General features: G+C 48.4%; 1 protein-coding gene across 6 annotated transcripts in view; it reads right to left on the minus strand.

The window, feature by feature from the left end:
• Window positions 1–19,873, minus strand: part of pleca (plectin a) — a 73,746-nt gene that overhangs the window by 41,587 nt on the left and 12,286 nt on the right. For 2 of the 6 annotated variants that reach the window (XM_062486527.1, XM_062486526.1), the window contains exon 1: window positions 2,898–3,239. The exons of the other annotated variants lie outside the window; for them this stretch is intronic. In XM_062486527.1, the coding sequence (XP_062342511.1) occupies window positions 2,898–3,000 (103 nt within the window). In that variant the 5' untranslated portion in view covers window positions 3,001–3,239. Of the gene's footprint in view, window positions 1–2,897; window positions 3,240–19,873 lie in introns of those variants that run through there. 6 annotated transcript variants of the gene reach the window in all.

The raw sequence follows: 19,873 nt of genomic DNA on the forward strand, positions 1-19,873 counted from the left end.
CACTACTAATTCCTAATAATATAAAGAATGTACTGAATAGTTTCTATCAATTTATCAATCTATCAGTAAGACACCCTTTTTCATCATAAACAAAGTAAATAGATAAAAGTGTTGGGTTGATGGAGGATGTGTCCAGTGCTAAGCGGAGGTAGTTGATGGCATTATCCCTGACAAGATTAAGCCAGTTTTGTTTCCGAAAGGGCGTGGTCGCTTGGTGTAATCTTCATCCTATGAGACATAACAACACAGCGCTCAGAGAACACCTGGAGTGTTTACACTTCCACCAGGAAGGACATGCCACAGTACACATTGCAGAGGACGTGCCAAAATGCTGGAGACTGCTTTTGCAACCACACCTGTGTCTGCGTGTGTGTCTGCGTGTGTGTGAGTGTGTGTCTGTGTGTGTGTGAGTGTGTGAGAGTGTGTGTGAGTGTGTGTGGACTGAGACTGAGTAGCAGAGATGAGACAATGTTGAGTACAGGGCCAAAGGAGTGTGTTGTGTTGAGCCTGGAGGAAGAGATGCACCAGGGGGTTTATGAATGGATTAGATAAAGACCCAATAAAAAACCGAGATGTTAACGTTTATAGTGCTCTGTCAACTTTCTGAAGCTTCAAAACGCCACAGTAAAACAAACTACACTGTCATTTCAAGGCAAACTACAATTGACAAACTACTCCTGAACTACAATTGACATTAATTAATAAAGCAAAGATTGCAACCATAGAACTTAAACAAAGTGTTTATCACTGCAGAATCATCATCTTCAGTGTACACAACAGATCCACTCAAAAGATTCACCGCTTAAAGTCAAATGTGAAACAGCTAACCGGCTACTCCAAATCCTGCTACTTTGAAAGTAAAAATGTATTATTAACGTCCAAACAACCTGACACACATTCCTATAGGGTCTAAAGGACCTGTCCCAGACCATGAGGGGAACTACTACAACTTGTTTTGGCTGTAACTAGGGTACACACACCGTGGTTACCATGGAGTAAATCATCATCTCTTGACCTGTGTGTGTGTGTGTGTGTGTGTTTGTGTGGCCTTCAGCATGTGTTCTTTATTTAAACTGGCATTGGGTAAGTACCTTTAGCCTACTCACATCTCCCAAATCTGACCTACAGTCTACCTGCCATCTCTCTCCTTCACACATCACGTATTCCTCCCAGTGTTGGCCTGTATTTGAGGTTGATATTTTAGTGCACTGAGGGTACAGTTCATAGCGTGTTTGTCAAAGTACAGTGCCACTCCCTCAAACCACAACAATTGCGGCAGGTCTAGTATGAGACATTTACACTTAATAAACACTGCAACTCACAGGCAGTCCTTTATGCATAGTCTGTGTTGCACCTGGTGCAGTGGACACTAACATGCCTCCCATGCAAAACAGCTGAATGTTAGCACAAGGAGGAAGAGATCATCTGACCAAGGTTTGCAGAGTAATGTTTGCCAAACATTTTTCCAGTCCAATATAAAACATTGTCCTACTTAGGACAATGTAACCCAACAGGCCAACATGCTGTTAGAAACAGCATGTTGGACTGTAGGCCTAAGTGGTTTTTAATGATAGAAACCCCACCCTCTTCAGAGGTGCTGGTCACTGAGGTTTGTTTAGAGAACTCAGTCCTGCAAGTGTTCCACAGTCAATGTACTGAAAGTTAGTCTTCACACAGAGAAAGCCAAGAGAGTCACTATGCTACAGAAACGGCAATACGATGGTCTTCTCTAAACAGAGTCTAGCTTCTCTCAGGGTACAACACTGCACGGACAGACACATGCGGAGAAGGTGACCAAGCCCCTATGAGGCAAACAACATCACCAGCTTTAACACTTAAAATACCCACTACTGGATCTGCACGTTTACTGGTCATTGGCTGTCTTAAGTGAATGGTTGATAGTCTTGTTTCATCCACCCCCTCTCAGGTAAAACATGTTTATGGTCTCTGCACACCTGCAGGCTGTCAGCCAGCCAGGCATGCAGGCAAGGCCTGGGGGCGGCTGGGAGGGGCTGGGAGGGGCTGGGGGCGGCTGGGAGGGGCTGGGGGCGGCTGGGAGGGGCTGGGAGGGGCTGGGAGGGGCTGGGAGGGGCTGGGAGGGGCTGGGAGGGGAGGGGCGGGGAGGGGCTGGGAGGGGCTGGGAGGGGCTGGGAGGGGCTGGGAGGGAGGGGCTGGGAGGCAGGGGCTGACAGGGGTGACTTTGACATGACACGTCTGTCCCGCTAAACGACACAGACACACCAGCGCTCTTTAATTGTTAATAGCATAAGTACATTTTCGCTTTTTACATTGTGAACATGCCACACAGGAAGGGAGGTTGGGGCTGTTGAATGGGTGGATAACCAAAAGCAGAAGGACTTCAGCAACAGAGGAAAGATATGCCAAGCATTTTCACATCTCATGTGACATGTTAATAGTTTTCCCCTCTTCTCAACAGTTCTGCAAAAGTAACCTTTAGATTCCTACTCAGATCAACCATGGATAAAACACTTTTCTCAAACACCAGGACACAAATCTGGATGTCATTAAACCCACTGGACAGACATATTATGGCTGAGACTGAAACTCCAAGTCTGGAATACAACGAGGCAGAACGTCCCAGAATTCTCTAGGTCCACGGTGTCATATTACATCCAGCATTTACAGGGTTAACCACCTTAGACACAGCAGGAAATGTAGAGGGGGGGGGGGGGGGGAGAGGGAGAGGGGGGAACCAGGGAGTGTGATCCACACACATACAAGAAGAGGAGCAAGTCACTACGAGTAGAAGTGACCGGTTTCTTTTTCTCAAACTTCACATCTCATCCCCCCCCCTCTAACCCCTCAGGTCAGACAGAAACAACTGCGTCACCATGCCAGGAGTAAGCATTGAACAAAATTATTTCTTGCCGTCTTACCTTGTCTCTTACGTATCCTCCACTGCCAAACAGCGATCAAAGTAACTACGTGCCCCACAACCACCAGGGTTGGGAACACGTTTCCAGGGGGGCTAGCCGGCATGAGGCCTGGAACAGAGTGGTTGTACAGTCCGGAGACAGGTGGGAGGGTCGGGGGGAAAGGTGAGGGGGGAGTGGAAAACCAGGAGAGGAAGGCTGGGGGTGTGGTGCCGGACTTAAAACGACAGCGGCAGCCAACTTGCTCGCGACTTTGCGGAGATAGCAGCGCGAACAAACGTTTTCTTTTTTTCCCTCGGTGTGACTCAGACTTTCAGAGCTCCCTGCCCTGTCCCGCACTCTCCCTCTCCTCCTCTTACTAACGTTAACAATCCCTCCCTCTCTCCGACTAGTCGTCTAGTCTACCCTATCATTCTTTCGTTTTTGCATTCTTTCCTTTACTTCTTCACGGTCAAGGACTGTACTTGCTGCAGCCTCGTTGTAGTAAAAAATAATCGGAGATCTTACAGAAGCCAAGCACACCGCACTTTTCTCTAAACAGTTCGACTCAGATGGTCATGCTCTCAATAAAAGTCTCCTTCCCCGTGTGCTTCCAAAAAGTCATTTATCTAACACACTGTAAATACGAACAGCATGGTCATCGTTCATCAGCTAGATCTCACACAAATAAAACACGTCGCTAAACTTGATCGTTAAGAATGAGTTTAACAGTTATTAAGAAAAACGGTTAGGCCTATTACGAAAAAAGGAATACATTATTTTATTCGAAAACATGGATTCCACCATTGTCACTCCTAGAAATTCAATTCAGCTCAAATGTAACTGACGGATTTTCCAAGCAGGAGGAATGAGTCTCTTGGGAACTCCAAAAGTAAGTGTTCATCCATGACGTCATTTTGCACTGGGCCATAATGCCGGTTTAGCTCCCGCAGTGTTTAAGGGGCTGGGGACACGCGGGAAAGACCAGAGAACACACACATGAAGTGAGCCAGAAGGCTGACCTTCATGGGTCAGACAGTGGCTCTAGCTCCACGCCATCTTTACTATTCCAAATAATTCAGTTTAAAACTGGAGCAGAGATGCATCTGTCTGGATGAGGATGTGTGTATTTGACCCCTACACAAAGTGAGGAGGATAGCTGACTTGGTAATCTCCAAGGATCACAAATGGAAAATTGCATAAGGTGTCACCAAGTCTCCACAACTATAATCAGACTTTATGTCCATGCCAAAAGGAACAGTTTCCAGAAGAAAGCTTCTGCAGTTACCAAACCACAAAAGTAGACACATGGTGATTGCTAAATGTCATTGGAACTTTGATTGGAAGCAGGTTGTGTGGTCTTATGAGACTAACAGAGAGCTATTTGGAAACAAACACCAGAAGTGGGCTTGAGTCAAAAATAACCATGAAGAAAATAACCTCATCGTCAATGTGAAGTTTGGTGGTGGTTTTGTGGTGCTGTCAGGGTGATTGGCAACAAGGACTCCATCAAGGTCCTGGAGGGTTGAGGTCACAAGCTGCCCATCTCTGCCAGGAAAATCTAACTGAGCTATGGTTTGGTCTTCCAGCAGGACAGCGACCCACCGCATTCATCCAAATGAAATGACAGACCATATACTGGAGTTTTAGTTTGAGTGTCAGTTACACTCTAAATGGCACAGTGTAACCCAACACCTAAAACCATGCCACGAGATGCATCTCTTAAAGGGGCCAAAATAGACACAACACAGGGCACAGGCACAGTCAATGACAACGTTATATAAAGAATCCAGAGCAGCTGTTCACTGTATACTATACGTATCTGAAGGGAAGAATGAGAGAAACTGACCAATTACATGTGTGCAAAGCTGGTGTTGAAATACCCAAGTAAATTCTACAAACAACATACAACAAGTTTCTGTCATTCTGCGTACTTACTGATAATTAATAAATACTCAGAGGTTGTTTTGCGATAAACCATCCCCAGTGGAAGCGGCCAACATGGTTTAGAAGACCTTTATAGAACTTCTTCTGGATGGAAACCATGGGTTGGGCTGTGTAACCACCAGGGGATGTTCATTTTCTTACAGGATGGAGACTAAGTACGGAAAAAATTATTTTGCCAACCAACCGCTAACAAAGAGCTCTCAGTTGGAGCCAGTTGGTTTAAACGGTACAATGTGGGCCTCTGCTTACAGAAGGCTGGTAGACCATCAGAGTGGAGCGTCAGATGTATATGTTTCTGTCACTTTTCATTTCAACAAAGGCAAAGAATGAGGAAAAAAAGAAAAAAACACAACCACACCGTAGAAAGAAAACACAACCACACCGTAGAGCACAGTAGGGGCTGTACTATGACTGAGGAAAACACAGCTAATCCCAGATCTACCCTGATGACCTGAACAACGAACATGACAATACTGTGAACATCTCTACCTCCTGCGTGTCTTAGGGCTCCACATGCTGTTCCTACAGCCTTGAGCGCTGCCCTCACCAGCCTGCTCTGTGGGTCCAAGTCTGTTTGAGAGTGAAACACGAAATGGCAGCCAGTGAGAAAGTTCTCAGTCCGGCACACGCCCCTAGGATTTATAACAGGAACATGATCCCCGTGACAACCAGACGGTGTGCCTGGAAGTCTCCAGAAGAAATCTGAAGCTACAACTGAGCCTCTGTATCAAATGACCACAATGGTGAGTAGAGATTAATTCATGAGTACCTTTGGTTATATTAAAACACTCACTTATCAAGTCGTGCTTTTAATTGTGCTGGAGGATGTTAAGGCATGCCGTGTTTTGGCGACCCAACCCCTATGTGAGGAGTACTCCTTATGTTAAGTGATACAGTGCTGCCACCCACCCACCCTGTAAGCAGCCCTGGAGTCACAGCACAGTATTTCTATACTGACACCTCTTGGTAAAAACACAGAAGTGTACCACTGGTAAAACAAAGTTTCCTACCTTGGCTCTGATGAATCAAAGCTTCCATGAAGTTTCTACCATCATCAGTGCCGGTCATAGCGTGTAAATAACTCATATCACAATACAACTCAAACAGCGGAGGAAAGTTCTCTGAGTTTAATCCATGAGGCTCCCTTGTCTACTGTTGGTGGTTTATTACTGCAGCAGGCTGGAGGCTGGGAAAACAGGCCAGATTTAAAGTGGCATCTGGACTCCATGCAGAAGTTGAGCCCTCGCCCCGATCGGTACAAAAAAAGGAAAAGCTGAAGGGATTTCCCAATCTCTGCTTAGTCATTAAACAGCCCCGGCATGAAACCATCTCAGGCTGTGTGGAGAGAGAGGCTCGAGAAGGGATGTTCTGTTTACTTGGAGACGATGATGAGAAGGAAGCAAGAAAGTTGTGAGATAAACAAATATTTATAAACTAAAACTTCATTACGCTGAATCTAATTATACTGAGGTATTCTGAAAATGGAATATCATAAACCGCATGAGTAAGTAAGACTTTTTTAGTTTTGTTTCCAATGACATAAAGTACAACAGATATATACAGTGTGTACTGTAGTGTCCCATGGACAACAAGTAAAGTTGTTCCTCCAGCAGATGGCAGCAGGAATTCCATAAAGATCTGCTGCCTGTGGAAACAGTGTCCATGAGGGTGTGCAACTGACCCATGTGGAAATACATTTTTATATAACTAGACGTTCAAGGACATGTGTTTTAAAAGTACTTGGAAGAATAACCGATGATATCAGAAAAAAGAATATCAGAACGTATGATGTTCATACGGTATGTTTTGTATGTCATCGTATAAATATAATGATACTGTTTTAAGGATTTCAGTTGTTTGTCATTATATTGTATAATACTTGTTTAAAAAAACGGGGGCTCTGTTGGTAAAGACAGTTGTACAAATCGTAGCCTGTGCTCACAAGATCTTTGCAGAAAATGCAAATAGACACACAACTGGTAGGCCTCAAATGCCATTCTCATTTCTCCACGTTGCAGAAAAAAGGTGCACACACAACCAGTCAATCACTAGTACCTTATTAGCCACGAGAATCAAGCTTTCTGTTAGCTTAAGTGATATAGATAGGCCTACCTCCATTTTACTGTATACATTTGGAATCAGTAGTCACCCCACTGTTAAACATAGAGCACATGCCTCTGCACTCATTTCTGCTCTGACTAGATGATGAAAGAATCTTCCAGAATCCCAGAAACGCAAGCCTGGCTCTGCAGCTCACAGCAAGAAATTACATAAGAGGAGCTTCATTTCTACACCCAACTTCTCTTCATTAACAGGGGGTGTGGAGGGGGCCAGAAGCAGGGGGGGAGGGGAGAAAGTATGCATTTGTAAATATTTGCAGGATACATAAATCATGGAGGAGGCTTGCAGGACAGCTGCCCATGCAAAGAGCAGGAGAGAAAGGGGCCCTGATGCACAAAGTAAATAAAAGCACAGCCGGGCTGGGCCCAGCTCACACTGCTGCTCCAGTCCTTATGAGAGCTAGCAACAGATAGCAGCAATTCTTATGAGATCTAGCGTCAGATAGCGACAGCTAGCAGCAGTCCTTATGAGAGCTAGCGACAGACAGCAGTAGTCCTTATGAGCTAGCGACAGATAGCAGCAATTCTTATGAGATCTAGCGTCAGATAGCGACAGCTAGCAGCAGTCCTTATGAGAGCTAGCGACAGATAGCAGTAGTCCTTATGAGAGCTAGCGACAGATAGCAGCAATTCTTATGAGATCTAGCGTCAGATAGCAACAGCTAGCAGCAGCCCTTATGAGAGCTAGCGACAGATAGCAGTAGTCCTTATGAGAGCTAGCGACAGATAGCAGCAATTCTTATGAGATCTAGCGTCAGATAGCGACAGCTAGCAGCAGTCCTTATGAGAGCTAGCGACAGATAGCAGTAGACCTTATGAGAGCTAGCGACAGATAGCAGTAGTCCTTATGAGAGATAGCGACAGATAGCGACAGATAGCAGCAGTCCTTATGAGAGATAGCGACAGATAGCGACAGATAGAAGCAGTCCTTATGAGAGCTAGCGACAGATAGCAGTAGTCCTTATGAGAGCTAGCGACAGATAGCAGTAGTCCTTATGAGAGATAGCGACAGATAGCGACAGATAGCAGCAGTACTTATGAGAGATAGCGACAGATAGCGACAGATAGCAGCAGTCCTTATGAGAGCTAGCGACAGATAGCAGTAGTCCTTATGAGAGATAGCAACAGATAGCGACAGATAGCAGCAGTCCTTATGAGAGCTAGCGACAGATAGCAGTAGTCCTTATGAGAGATAGCGACAGATAGCAGTAGTCCTTATGAGAGCTAGCGACAGATAGCAGTAGTCCTTATGAGAGATAGCGACAGATAGCAGCAGTCCTTATGAGAGATAGCGACAGATAGCGACAGATAGCAGTAGTCCTTATGAGAGCTAGCGACAGATAGCAGTAGTCCTTATGAGAGCTAGCGACAGATAGCAGTAGTCCTTATGAGAGCTAGCGACAGATAGCAGTAGTCCTTATGAGAGCTAGCGACAGATAGCAGTAGTCCTTATGAGAGATAGCGACAGATAGCAGTAGTCCTTATGAGAGCTAGCGACAGATAGCAGTAGTCCTTATGAGAGATAGCGACAGATAGCGACAGTTAGCAGCAGTCCTTATGAGAGCTAGCGACAGTTAGCAGCAGAACAGCTACACTGTTGGCTCCTTCCTACGGTATTTGCTGAAGCAAATCCAAGCACTGTGCATTTGTTTTGATAACGTGGTTTGAAGTATTGAAGTAATTCAATGAGCATTAAGTTAGAAGATTTCTTATTTTTTGGGGAGGTATGGAGCTGGTTTTTGCCTGGGGGCTCCAGCAAGTTGATGTATGCTTTGAGTGGAACTGGCCTGGTCCAAACCCATGCAGAAAGCATTATCCATACAGACGTGTTTTAAACAGATTGATAATGTGGCATGCCTGCACAGATCCCTGCTCTACACCCCAACACATTTGGGATGAATTCTAACACCGTTCGCTAACCACGCCTAATCACCCGACAGCAATGCCCATCCTCACTAATGCTCTTCTGGATGAATGGACGCAAATTCCTGTATCAGTGTCCAAAGTCTGTTGGGAAACTAACCCAGAAGAGTGGAGGCCGGTACAGAAGGAGGGACCAATTCCATATTAGTTCCCATGAGTTTGAAATGAGATGTTTGACAAGAAGGCCTAGGTGTTTGTATACTGAATAGATGTTACCATACCTTTGATCACAATATGCTGTGTCGTTCTTTACAAGGTTAAATTTTGGATGTGAATCTCAAGCACTTTGGCAGTCCTCTGTTCAAAAGAAAGTATTTTTAAATGGTGAACAACATTGACACATACAACACAAAAATAACAATTCAATCGCATGCCAATATCAAAAACAGGAAGTAAGATATCAATTTGAGTTTAAAAGGAAAAACAATGTAACAGTAGATTGAATGTGTTGCATGCATCCACAACCAAGCAATATCAAAATCGTCATTGTTTACCGTAAAATGACAAGGCCATTACTTCTAATACTATCAAATCTAATTAACCATAGAAACTCCTCCAACATATTTACAAACACAAACCGTTCCCACAGCAACACGTATGACATCACGGACAGAGGAAGCAGGAAGGAGGGTGGAGGAGATAAGCTCTAACCTTCTAGGGAGTCAGGCCAGACCTTTGTCACCTCCTGCTCATCCAGGGGATCCTCAGTGAGGAAGCCCCAGTCTCCCTGTGGCAGGGAGCTCCGCAGGGCAGCGATGGGGCACTCAGAGGGGCCCGCAAAGGAGGCCTCGAAGGAGGCGTACTTTTCAAGCCCGAGATCTGACACTATGTTAGCTGTCGTGGAAGTCTCACCGTACGACTGAGAAATGGTTGTTGTCGAGACGACTTCCTCGGTCACAGTGACGGCTTTCGGCGTCAGCATGTATGACGTTTCGGGTGTCGCGTCGGGCACGGTGGTCTCCTCGTGGATCATGTGCTCGGCCGCGGAGTCCACGTGCTGCTCTGAGAGGTCTGTGACGTCATCTGAGACAGAGGGCGGAGGGGAAGGTAAGTCAACGTCAGAATCTGGGTCAGGTGTGTCAGCTTTGGTGAGGGGGATGGGCGCCTCGACCTCCATGGCTTCTGTGTTTACGACAGGTTGGCTCTCAGCTTCCTCTGCAGCGGCAGGCATGACTGGCTCGGGTTCCAGCTCCTCAATGGCAGCTTCTGGAACAAGCTCTTTGGGTTCTTCGAGAATCTCAATATCTTTCTCGATCTCAACTTCCTGCAGAGAATCTTCGTCGGAGGAATCCTCCTCAGGGACGTCCTCGACAACGACCACATCCTCCTCTTCAGTGACATCCTTGACAACGACCACATCTTCCTCCTCCTCCACCTCGTCCTCCTCCTCTTCCTCCTCTTCTTCAGGCTCAGAAGCTCTGTGCGGTTCTTCTTCTATCTCTTTGACGTGGAACGCCTGAATGATCTCTTCTTCTTCTGTCACTACAGCAGGCTGGATGGCCTCCTCGGTTAGCTCTTCAGCCAGCTCCTTAACGGCAGGCTTTGGTTCCTCTTCTTCCAACCAAGCCGAGGCTTTCTCGACAAGTTCCTCAGTAACAACCTCCTCTTCCTCCTCCTCCTCCTCATCTTCCTCCTCCTCTTCCTGCTCCTCTTCCTGCTCCTCTTCTTCCACAGTTGGTTTGATCTCAACCTGCTCAACCGGTTCCACTGCCTTCACCAACTCAACTACCTCCTCCACAACAGGCACAGGCACCACCAGCACCTCAGGCTCCACCTCCACCAAAGGGATGACCACTGGGGCCGCCAGGGCAGGAGGGAACACCTCCACATCCACAGCCGCAGGGACCAGCACCTCCTTGGGGATTTTAGGCTCCAATGGAACAGAGACGGGGATCTCAGGAGTAGGTGGTTTGACCTCCCTGGCTGGAGCCGGAGGCCTGACAGCCCTGTTCTCTGGTGGGAGATTAGAGCTTCTGAAGCCTCCTCTGCCCTGTCCTGGCTCCTCGGCCCAGCGCTCCTCTCCCCTGCGGAGGCCCTGGCCTCTCCTGAAGAAGGTCTGCGTGGGCACGCCGGGCTCCACCGTCGGGCCTCTGGGCTGGTAGGAGCCTCTGAATCTCATCGGGGGCCTGTCCGAAACGGCCTCCTCCTCCCCGCCCGGCCCTCGCTTGTGCCGGTAGCCCTGGCGCTCCACCATGGCCTCCTGGCTCTCCCGACCTTCCCTGGGCTTGGGGACGTAGGAGGTGGGGCCCTCCACGGTCTGGACCCGGGCTGCCCGGCGCATCACGTCGAGGGTGGACGCAGGGCGCCGGATCCGCTGCAGGGAGGAGGGCACGATCTCGGCCGGCAGGTGCAGGTAGTCCCGCAGGTAAACAATGCCCTCGTTGGTGAGGTAAAAGTAGGCGTGTTTCCACGCAAACGTCTCCCGGACAAAGCCCCGGGACTTTAGGGAGCCCATGGTCCGGATCACCTTCAGGTTCGCAACCCCCTGGATCTCAGGGTGCATGCACTGGGGGCGCTTATCCTTCTTAGTGACCATGACGCCATCCCGGAAGAGGAGCTCGTAGATGGCCCTGAGGTCCGCTATGGGCATTACCATGCCAGCCACCATTTTGAATTATTGCCTGATCAACAACAAAAGATGTCAGGCACACTGAGTATCGTACCTTGTGTGAGTGGTGAAGATACTACAGGTAGGATAAGCTACCAGATGCTTTCAACTAGATTCTACCAAAAAGTACAAAATGTTACAATGTGTTCTTTTGACAGTAGTCTTGTCCTGTCTTGGAATTCAGTGCAACAAAACGTACAAAAACAGCTCCCCCTTAAACTAATCTCTCTGAACCAGTCATTGGAAGTACAAAAAGTACAGTCCTGCAGTAATAAAGTGTCTTGGACAGCGTGGAGAAAAGTAAAAAACCCCAATCCCTCCTACCTTCTCTTGGATCAGGGGAGAAACAGCCCGGACTGGAGTCAAGCTGCAAGCAAGAGGGTGTGCACGCACACGCAGGGAAGGCAAAAGGAAGGACGCCAAGCAAGCAAGTTAGCAAGAGAGGGAGAAGGGACACACCTCCTCTGCATTAGAGCACATGTGTTCGTACACTGTGTGCCTGAAGAGGACTCCCCCACCAGGCCCGGACACACCCCCTCACACTGCCGCAGAGTGGGGCTGAAACCCCCGAACAAAGCATGAGACAGTCTGTCCAATGCCTCCAACAGGCTGAAAGCTTATCCAACATTTCAGGTCTATCGCATACAAACCCTGCCTGTGCAGCAACACTTCTCTTCATGTAGAATGCAGATGTAACTGTGTGTTTTCCTGTTCCAACTTCACATGTTGGTGGAACTTTGCTTCACCTTTGGCAATGCACAGATTAGGATGGCAAACAGAAGCTCAAAATGGGGGAGAATTCCACAGCAGATGTCCAAACTCCACTCACAGAACTGAAAAAACATGTTGCACATACTAGCACATGTGTACATGTTAAGTTCAGCAAAGGAACATCATGTCCCAACAGCTCCAGAGAGGGGGAGGGGGGGGGTGTTGGTTCTTGCACTTCTGCTCTGAATTCAGCACTGGATTTCTAACTCAGAAACTATCACCGAACTGAATAATCGCACGCTACAAAGAATGGTTGTGGTTTTCGACTAGTTTCGACACCTCTAATCAGTTTGCCAAGAATGCATATGTGCAGTATTTTGAATCCTCATGTGTAGATGTTGTACGAAACAGCTGTAAACTGCAAACAAACTATAGGGGTTTCCTAGTAAATACTCATGAATTAATTACAACTTAAAACTTTAATTTACTTCCATACTGACCTTATTCAGTAGTCATTAATATGAGCTGTTATTACTGTACAATAATCACACGTCGTTTTCAACATGCATGTCTCTGCATACAGGCTTTTGCATGTACAGTAATGTGTTTAATGATTGATGTGTGTGTGTGTGTGAATCAGCGAGTGTTGGAGTGAGTCTGAATCACAGTACTAAAAACATTCCTCCAACACCTCTTACCACAGGTATCTTGATAACATCAGCAAATAATGAGCTATGACCAAACTATAAATGCATGATCCATTATCATATCATCACCATCCAAGCTCGCTACAGCTGCGGCTTTCTGTAGACAGACAGAGATCTCCGTTCACGCCTCAAAATAGCCGGTGGGAGAGGATGAGGGCTGCTAGGCACGCAGTGCTACATTTACATTTACATTTAGTCATTTAGCAGACGCTCTTATCCAGAGCGACTTACAGTAAGTACAGGGACATTCCCCCCCGAGGCAAGTAGGGTGAAGTGCCTTGCTTAAGGACACAACGTCATTTTGCACGGCCGGGAATCGAACTGGCAACCTTCAGATTACTAGCCCGATTCCCTAACCGCTCAGCCACCTGACTCCTGACTCCCCAGGACTAGAGGAGACAGGAGAAGACGCCTCCATTCATGAACCCTGCAGAAGAAACCGATAAAGGTCAGAAGCCCTGGCTTCCCTGGCTCCCTCACGCCTGCGCGCTCCCCCAGTCGCTGAGCGGTCGACATGAACGACACAACTGAGTCAGTGTCTTGAGGGGGATCAAAGATGTAATGGATGAACGATGAATGAAAGGTTATTTATAAAACAGTGTTAAAACGTTTAACTTCTTATAGAGCCATAAAAAATGCCTAGATCATTCTTATTCTTAAAAATAATTAGAAATAGCTTGAGAGATTTGCGCTACAGTGTGTGACTGCTATGAGTCTTTAATAACTAAACAAATCAGAGCAAAGGCCACCAAACTCCTTTAGCAGCTAGAAAGTGAAACCTACACCAGCAACTCCCTTTCCCTGCATGATGCTGACAGCTGTGGGCTTCTGCTAGGAGCCATGTGCTGCACAGATCTTTGTCCTGCAGATTAGAGCGGGCTCTGTCTGGAATATAACCTCTGGAAGTGAAGTGATGTACTGTCAACATGCATGGTTCAGGAATGACAGAGGTCGAATCCCCTTGTGAGTGAGGTTTGTTAAGATACGTCATGCAGTGTAAACTGGACTAGAACCATGTTTGGCTCTACAAACTATAATCATTTTACGTGAGGAACAAGAGCTTCCAGAATTCCAACAGGACAAAAACATGTTTGGTTAGGGTTAACCCTAACCCTAAAACAGGCATTACATTCTGATTCTCAGCACCTTTTGGAAAAAGGGTCTTGTTCAAACTATTGTATTTCGATGACGGCTCTGATGGTTTTTCCGTAAAAGCTGCATCAAACCACTTCCTTGCAAATGCCGTATTGAAAAATAGAGGACTTTGGCATGTGCTTGCCCAATCCAGACTACAGCGTTAAATTCTATTCAGTACCATTTTTTCTGAATTTATTAAAAGGACATTCTAAACCACCTCACATCCTGTGGAATGATATTCATTGCCGTTAGCACAGGACATGTCTGGAAATCTCCTCTGACAGTCAGCACATTCCCAGAGGAGTGACAAGACTCAACGAAAACCCATGGGTTCCAGACCATGGTCAATGCTCTAGTTGTCCTAGAATATCTGCTGACAGAGCAGTAGTGTACCATATCTCTCTCCAGAGCAGCAGGAGGAGAAGAATAAGAGAGAGAGAGAGAGAGAGAGAGAGAGAGAGAGAGAGAGAGAGAGAGAGAGAGAGAGAGAGGGAGATAGAGGACGGGAGCATGGGAGATGGAGGCCTGAACACCTGTTACTCTGCTTTCACAGTGTAGAGTAGAAGAGGTCCTGGTCTGTCCCATTTTCAATCCTGTCAACATATCCTCTTTCTCTCTCTCCTTTCCTCTTTCTGTCTCTCCTTCCCTCTCTCTCTCTTCCTCCTCACATTAACACTGCTGTGGCACCATGTGACTGCAACTATTCTTTTTTTCTTTTTTCACAAGGACTAGAATTTATGGGCCTGAGCTCCATTTAAGAGCTTTTAATAACGTGATTTTTTTTTGCAACCCTGAAACATTTATCCCAGGTGTAGCACCCTGTTCAGTGTGACTCTGAAGCCCCTGGATGAAGCACCTCTGGACAGGGAGAGACTGATCTGCAGCCCCTGGATGAAGCACCTCTGGACAGGGAGAGACTGATCTGCAGCCCCTGGATGAAGCACCTCTGGACAGGGAGAGACTGATCTGCAGCCCCTGGATGAAGCACCTCTGGACAGGGAGAGACTGAGAGTCCCAGTTCAGCTGTGAGGCCTCGTCAGGCCTCCTCTATATGACCCACAGTGAGCCTCCTCTATATGACCCAAAGTGAGCCTCGTACAGTAGGTGACCCACATCAACAAGATTAATGCCCAGATCTTAAGTGGTAAAGTAAGGACGTATATCTAGCAACTTGCAATCTGGAAGGCATAAGACAGAATAACAGCCTTCCTGCTTTCACTATGATCGTTTACCACACGGCTCACACACACAGTACCACTCTCACAAACATCTTCTAAATAACTGCTTTCAATTCTTGTTTGCAGGCCACATGTTAAGTGTGACATGGCCTAATGACTGTGCCTCCCTTCTTCCACTGTCCGTCTGCTGCAGAGTTCCCCCTGCAGCCCGCGGAGCAGCGGAACAGACTAACACAGCCCTCTGTCGCTCACCACGGGAACAGGCACCCTACACAGCCCTCTGTCACCACGGGAACAGGCGCCCTACACAGCCCTCTGTCACCACGGGAACAGGCATCCTACACAGCCTGGCTCATGGAGCCAGGCATGGCAGAGCGCCTCGACATTGCAGAAGAATCATCTTCCATCATAAACAGATATTAAGGACGCATAAGGAGAACATCTGCGAATGTGCGTTTGTGAAACTGTCACCCTTCAGATGATTTCAGATCTGAGACCCTTTCATAAGCTCAGCTCGATGAGGGTTGTGTTTAGAAGTTGTGTGTCGCCAGAATCCAGTGTTTCCATCGTAAACAACCACAGGCACATCTTAGGTCTGGGTAATAGGAACCAGGAGATTAGACCCACATGGAGCAGTCTATCCGAGTTACACCCTTTCAGCCCAAGCTGCATTAGGTGTGCAGGTCTCTACACACGCTCATGACTGGTGCACTGTAGGACTCCAATACATACGGTACCAATCGAAACTTTACCGCTTGTTCTTTCAAAGCCCAAAAAGAAAGTAGACGTTAAACGTAAGAAGATGAAAGCGTAAACATATCACAATCGATTTTACTTTCATTTTAAACAGGCTGCAGCGGATGAGCATCAAAAGATTAAGCATTATTTTTATCTGAAGCCTGAAATTCAATTTCTGCAACTTATTCACTTTCCCTGCATCCGATTTAGACACAACTAAGGCAACAAGAGATTCTTCCCCTCTCAGACTGAGTCAGTTTGAGAATGTTTTTGTAAGGAAGTGTTTTCCTATGAAAAGAAAACTTTCCAGCAAACTTGTGAGACAGCAAACTGGGCAGACAGCTGATGGAAGCTTGTGGCCTTTAGTTCTGAAACCCAAACAGTCCCACAAGGCATCACAGGCATCCTGACACAGCCCAGCAGCAGGCGAGGACAGATCCTGGAGGACAGATGGGACATTCTATGACAGACAGGACAGTCTAGGATGGATAGGACATTCTAGGACAGACAGGACAGTCTAGGATGGATAGGACATTCTAGGACAGACAGGACAGTCTAGGATGGATAGGACAGTCTAGGACAGACAGGACAGTCTAGGACGGATAGCACAGTCTAGGACAGATGGGACAGTCTAGGATGGATAGGACAGTCTAGAACGGATAGGACAGTCTAGGACAGATAGCACAGTCTAGGACAGATGGGACAGTCTAGGACAGATGGGACAGTCTAGGATGGATAGGACAGTCTAGAACGGATAGGACAGTCTAGGACAGACAGGACAGTCTAGGACGAATAGGGTAGCAGTCTAGAACAGACTATTCCCATCCGTCTGTTAAACTAAAGTTAAACTTTGGAGCAAAACAATGTCTGTCTTTGTATGTGTGTGTGTGTGTGTGTGTGTGGTTGTGTGTTTGTGTTAGTGTGTGTGTCAGATCACCCTCACTGTGAGTCACCACTGAAAACGGCAGCAGGGCGTGGTCACTCAAAATCCCTGTTGCCCTGACAACAAGCCCCACCATCAGAGTAAATATGAGTGGATCCAAGACCCAGGCAGGACTGTGGCGGTCAGGACTTAGCTGTACCTGGCACCAGACAGGGCACAGCCAGTCTGCTCCTCTCCCTGGCACCAGACAGGACACAGCCAGTCTGCTCCTCTTCCTGGCACCAGACAGAGCACAGCCAGTCTGCTCCTCTACCTGGCACCAGACAGGGCACAGCCAGTCTGCTCCTCTTCCTGGCACCAGACAGGACACAGCCAGTCTGCTCCTCTTCCTGGCACCAGACAGGGCACAGCCAGTCTGCTCCTCTACCTGGCACCAGACAGGGCACAGCCAGTCTGCTCCTCTACCTGGCACCAGACAGGACACAGCCAGTCTGCTCCTCTTCCTGGCACCAGACAGAGCACAGCCAGTCTGCTCCTCTCCCTGGCACCAGACAGGACACAGCCAGTCTGCTCCTCTTCCTGGCACCAGACAGGGCACAGCCAGTCTGCTCCTCTACCTGGCACCAGACAGGGCACAGCCAGTCTGCTCCTCTCCCTGGCACCAGACAGGACACAGCCAGTCTGCTCCTCTTCCTGGCACCAGACAGGGCACAGCCAGTCTGCTCCTCTACCTGGCACCAGACAGGACACAGCCAGTCTGCTCCTCTCCCTGGCACCAGACAGGACACAGCCAGTCTGCTCCTCTTCCTGGCACCAGACAGGACACAGCCAGTCTGCTCCTCTTCCTGGCACCAGACAGGACACAGCCAGTCTGCTCCTCTCCCTGGCACCAGACAGGACACAGCCAGTCTGCTCCTCTTCCTGGCACCAGACAGGACACAGCCAGTCTGCTCCTCTACCTGGCACCAGACAGGACACAGCCAGTCTGCTCCTCTCCCTGGCACCAGACAGGACACAGCCAGTCTGCTCCTCTTCCTGGCACCAGACAGGACACAGCCAGTCTGCTCCTCTTCCTGGCACCAGACATAGCACAAGAGGAAACCCCTTCAGAACAGACCCCAACCTTCGCTCTTTCATTAAAACAGAACTGTGTGATTAAACAATCATCTGAGGAGATCTCTAACTGTCAGCGTCTAAATCTGGCTCAGTGGCAAAGACAAGAACAGAGAATCTCTCTCTGGCACTGCTGTCACTCCCTCAGGTAAAGATAGGGGTGTTTCCTTGACAACTCTCTGTGGATTCCTCATGGCTGCATGGTGCAACAACAACAGCCACAGTCAAGCTGTGAACCGGCCCACTGTGAGCCGCAACAGTGCAGACACGGCAGTGCAGTGTGCTGTCAGCGCAGACACGGCAGTGCAGTGTGCTGTCAGCGCAGACACGGCAGTGCAGTGTGCTGTCAGCGCAGACACGGCAGTGCAGTGTGCTGTCAGCGCAGACACGGCAGTGCAGTGTGCTGTCAGCGCAGACACGGCAGTGCAGTGTGCTGTCAGCGCAGACACGGCAGTGCAGTGTGCTGTCAGCGCAGACACGGCAGTGCAGTGTGCTGTCAGCGCAGACACGGCAGTGCAGTGTGCTGTCAGCGCAGACACGGCAGTGCAGTGTGCTGTCAGCGCAGACACGGCAGTGCAGTGTGCTGTCAGCGCAGACACGGCAGTGCAGTGTGCTGTCAGCGCAGACACGGCAGTGCAGTGTGCTGTCAGCGCAGACACGGCAGTGCTGTGTGCTGTCAGCGCAGACACGGCAGTGCAGTGTGCTGTCAGCGCAGACACGGCAGTGCAGTGTGCTGTCAGCGCAGACACGGCAGTGCAGTGTGCTGTCAGCGCAGACACGGCAGTGCAGTGTGCTGTCAGCGCAGACACGGCAGTGCAGTGTGCTGTCAGCGCAGACACGGCAGTGCAGTGTGCTGTCAGCGCAGACACGGCAGTGCAGTGTGCTGTCAGCGCAGACACGGCAGTGCAGTGTGCTGTCAGCGCAGACACGGCAGTGCAGTGTGCTGTCAGCGCAGACACGGCAGTGCAGTGTGCTGTCAGCGCATCACCATGCAGAGGAGCCAGGGGAAGGCTGCTACTGGGCCGAAGTTCAACTGAGAAAATGGTAAAGAAACAACTGTTCATTCATGAGACTGAGGCCAGTACCAAGACAGAGTCACTGTCAAGCTCCTCGCCTCTGCTTAGCTCTTATCTTCAGTTTTGAAATGGTTCACATAGTTAAATGTGGGAATGCCTTTTCTCCATGAACACCCAGAAGCTTCAGCACCTCCCTCTTCCCTGGGAGGGTCTCCAGGAATGTGTGCTTGTGTCACACCTCGTTACCGACAGACATCATCCACCATTGTGCCGGAGAACATCACTCCTCGCAGGCTCTGACACAGGCCATAAAGAAAATAACTTATGTTTCTTCAACAATGGTTCCTTTGCGAGTCTGAGGCCTCCGCCAGAGAGACTGGAGGTTATACGGATACATCCTTCAGGGTGTGACTAAGGAGCTAAACACAGATTAATACGCCACTACCAAAACACTATTTGGTTACCCCCAGGCAAAACTGCTCTGGGTTCCAGCCCACCTCACCATAGTGATCGTGTGGGATTTATTTAGTGCTGGATATAAAGACCAAGCCTCTGGAGAGGGTTATTTATTGTGTTCCTTGTAAACCTGATGTTGACAGTGTGAGAGAGCCCTTTTTCTTTTAAAAGACTCCTTTAATAGTGACACCCCAGACCCCTCGTCACACAGGCCTCCCTCTCTCTCCCCCTGTCTGTTTCATCAGATCACTCCCAGACTTCACACTCTGAGGACTGCTGAGGATCTGGGATCCAGCTCTCAAAAGCAGGGGAGAGGGGAGAGGGAGAGAGAGGGAGAGAGAGAGAGACAGAGAGAGAGAGAGAGAGGGAGAGGGAGGGAGGAGAAGGGGAGGGAGAGGGGGAGGGAGGGAGGGGAAGGGGAGGAGAGGGAGAGGGAGGGATAGGGAGGAGAAGGGGAGGAAAG

Source organism: Osmerus eperlanus, chromosome 20, assembly GCF_963692335.1.
Source record: "Osmerus eperlanus chromosome 20, fOsmEpe2.1, whole genome shotgun sequence".
Lineage (NCBI taxonomy): Eukaryota > Metazoa > Chordata > Actinopteri > Osmeriformes > Osmeridae > Osmerus > Osmerus eperlanus.